Here is a 3,128-nt window from a genome sequence, read left to right as displayed (position 1 = left end):
CAACATGCATGAAGAGGATGATGTGGACAAAATACTCATTTGCCTAATAATTCTGCACTCCCTGTAGTTCATCCTTGAATCCTGTTCATGTCTGGGCCCCATGTAAAGAAATCCTCTCCAGCTTTTCGTGGTGATGATGTACTCTGCCATGTTTACAAGAACACAGCGGACACCAGGACAGTGGCCTAGACCATTAAACTTGAACTAGGAAAACCAGTTAAGTTTAAATGAATGTTTTTGCTAAATCTGAAAAAGTTTCCCTTGAATGCTCCTGAGATAGCGGGTTCCTGACTGAGCTCCTTGGCATGGGTGATGAACTTTATTGGACTGGGTCAGGCCACGGTGGTCTACAATGCTGAGGCATAAAAAGTGCCATGAAGAAAACAACTGGTGTTTTATCAGTGTTCGAACTGAACTTAAAGGGCATAAAATGTCATCACGCATGCGGAAGCCCTCACACATGTGAAGCAACAGAGTGAGGACAGAAGCGCTGCCGAGGAGGAAATGGGCTCAACCACAACAAGGGAAGTAAAGTCAAAGTGCTAACAAGGTTAATGTACAGACAACTCCTACCGTGTGATATGTATTACAATCAAAACAGTATAAAAAGTTCAAGATACACTGAAGACTAAAATACTGTAGTTCTACATTTTAAGAGATTTGTACCGCATGTTAGATTTAATAACTTTGTATGCTTTTTTTTAGAAACTGAACAATCAAGCAGAACATCCTTGTGTCTTACTTTTTAACTTATTTCTACATGAGGACTAAAAGGAAGAAATTGTACTAGGGATGACTGCAAAGAAGGAGGCCATAATTAACTTCAGTCTGGTAGCAAGTTGTCCTGCCCTAGCCATTTAAATGAATATTAATGATTCTCTAATAAATAATATCCTAGTAACAAACTACTCAACTTATTCAGCTAAATTCAACTGCAATTAACCAACAAAAGAAACAGTCTAAGAGACAGTCAGAAGGTAAAGTATAAGTTTAAGAATTGACAAAGAGGTAGAAATGAAAAATGAAACAAAGACTTTGAAAAATGGGGAAATATAAAAACAGCTCATGGTAAAAAGACTTAATTCAACCGTTCCAGAAGGAAGGGTGCACATAGGGGAAAACAGACACACAGCGAGACAACTTCCTGATCTGAGTTTTCTAGAAAGAGGCGATGACAAAGTGGCCTGACTATCTTAGTTCTGTTTTCACGACTAAAAACTGGCCTAAGCAATCTAATTCTGGTCTTACTTTAAAAGACAGTTTAAGAAAATGTGCATCTAAACTTTGCAGAGCTTGAATGCTCCTTTACGACCTTTACGAGGATTAAACTGGTCAGTTAGCCCTTAGTAACCCAGTGTCTTAGTGATCTGCAACATCTGCCAAACAGCTGAAATTCACATTTTTATTCATGTGTCGTTAACGTTGGGGAGTGTATTTTTTTTTCTTAGTGACCGATGGCTGCCAGGAGGTCACTCACCAGTCTTGAGGCCTGCATAATTAGGGCCTAGGTTTTATTTTAAAAAAGCTGTTTTTTGTGACAGTTCAAGTAACCATTATCACTAGTCTACCATAATTATGCACAATCATCTGTGAGTAGTTTGGGAATGTAGACATCTTTAATTTAGGGTCAAATAATTTCTTGTCAGAATGGAGTTAAAGTTACTGCATGAAGTTCCCCTCCCTAGGAAATTCTGTTCAAAATGCAGTCTTGTTTTTTTTTGTCTGGCAGTTTTTGTGTTGGTGTTTCTTGGGGGGGTTTTCTTGCATTTACAAAGAATAAATGAAAGATTAAGAAAAAGGTATGGTATTTAATGTCTAAAACAAATGCACTGAAACAACAGTCCAAAAAAGGTTAACAAACCAGATTACGGGCTCACATTGTTCTGGCAGGGCAAAGAGTATTCATCTCAAAGCAGAAGTAATTCCAATTTAGAGCAATTTTAACCAAGAACAAATCATATTCAAAGAGTGCATCAAGTTTGTTTTCCCCAAAAACGCCAACACAGCTAACTTATTCAACTGCCTTAAAACACCCTAAAATGGATAAGAAAAACAAAACAGTGGTTGCTAATACGAATATCCAACATCAACTCAGGTGCTGTCCAATGCATCAGCCTATTCATCCTGAAATAATGTAAATAACATCCATTATTCAGGTATAATGAATTCAGTGAAACGATATATTTTGCTATCTTCTCCAAATGTGTTTAAATAGCAGGAATGTTGCACAATGTAAAACTAAAAGCTGTGCCTGCTGATTTAATGCTTCACCAAGTTTAGCTGAACGAAAAGGAGCCTTTTATTTTCATTGAAAGAGTTGTGCATTAGGGGAACTGCTGCAAACCATGAATGTGAAAGCAGTGCTGTTTTTATGGGACATTTCTAAGTGAAATTTGTAATCCAAAAATGTCTTGTTGGTTAAGAGTGGGTCTTTCACTGCCAGAATATGTGGATACAGAAGAACCTTTAGATTTCATTGATATAAACGCTTAATTAAAAAAATCCTTAACTGTACTGTGACCTATTTAGAGTTCAAGTGGCTTCTTACAGAAAGAAATGTGTTATAAAGAAACCAGTCACCTTTTAAGAGGATTCCAGCGTGAATGTATGCATTATTTGTAATGTACAGTTAACAGCTGTTGTTTTCTTTATACAAATTTTTTTTGTTAAGCTGAGGTTAGAAAATGGCTCAACCAAAAAATGTCAGATGTGTAAATGAAACTATACACTGCATGTGTGGGCAAACACGTGAACTGAAACACAGTTGTGACTCACCACACGCTTTCGCTGCAGAGATGCAGAGTTCCTCTGCTACGTACTCTCCAGGTGGAAACGTGAGGACACTTTCTGAATAACTTGCCCCGCCCTCTCCTCCCTCCTTCTCGCAGTACTGGTAGACGCTCAGACAGGTGGCCTTACTGTCTTGCTTCGGTCCAGTGGCCAAGTCTAGATTTGGCGGGAGGCCATTCTGATTTTCCGTGGTGGGCGGGTCCATGTTTGTCAGCAGAATACAAGCCATGTGCCGCTTAAAAAAAGACATGCACCTGTCAGGTGAAAAAGAAGAGATAAAATGAGAAAGGAACGACTTAGAGTGAAAGGAGGCACTGCTGCAGAGAAGGATTTTTAAA

The 3,128-nt window shown here is 38.5% G+C and overlaps 1 protein-coding gene across 1 annotated transcript in view; it reads right to left on the bottom strand.

The window, feature by feature from the left end:
* The window catches only part of LOC102308097 (tyrosine-protein kinase JAK2), a 51,600-nt gene that overhangs the window by 33,657 nt on the left and 14,815 nt on the right, over window positions 1-3,128 (bottom strand). Inside the window, exon 2 of the mRNA XM_042224810.1 lies at window positions 2,776-3,044. Within this exon, the coding sequence (XP_042080744.1) occupies window positions 2,776-3,040 (265 nt within the window). The 5' untranslated portion in view covers window positions 3,041-3,044. The remainder of the gene's footprint in view (window positions 1-2,775; window positions 3,045-3,128) is intronic.

This window comes from Haplochromis burtoni, unplaced genomic scaffold (assembly GCF_018398535.1).
Source record: "Haplochromis burtoni strain Fernald_Lab_line unplaced genomic scaffold, NCSU_Asbu1 Contig_151, whole genome shotgun sequence".
NCBI classification, from domain to species: domain Eukaryota; kingdom Metazoa; phylum Chordata; class Actinopteri; order Cichliformes; family Cichlidae; genus Haplochromis; species Haplochromis burtoni.
The sequence above is the reverse complement of the archived record's forward strand: the minus strand, read 5'-3'. Positions and strand labels throughout refer to the sequence as shown.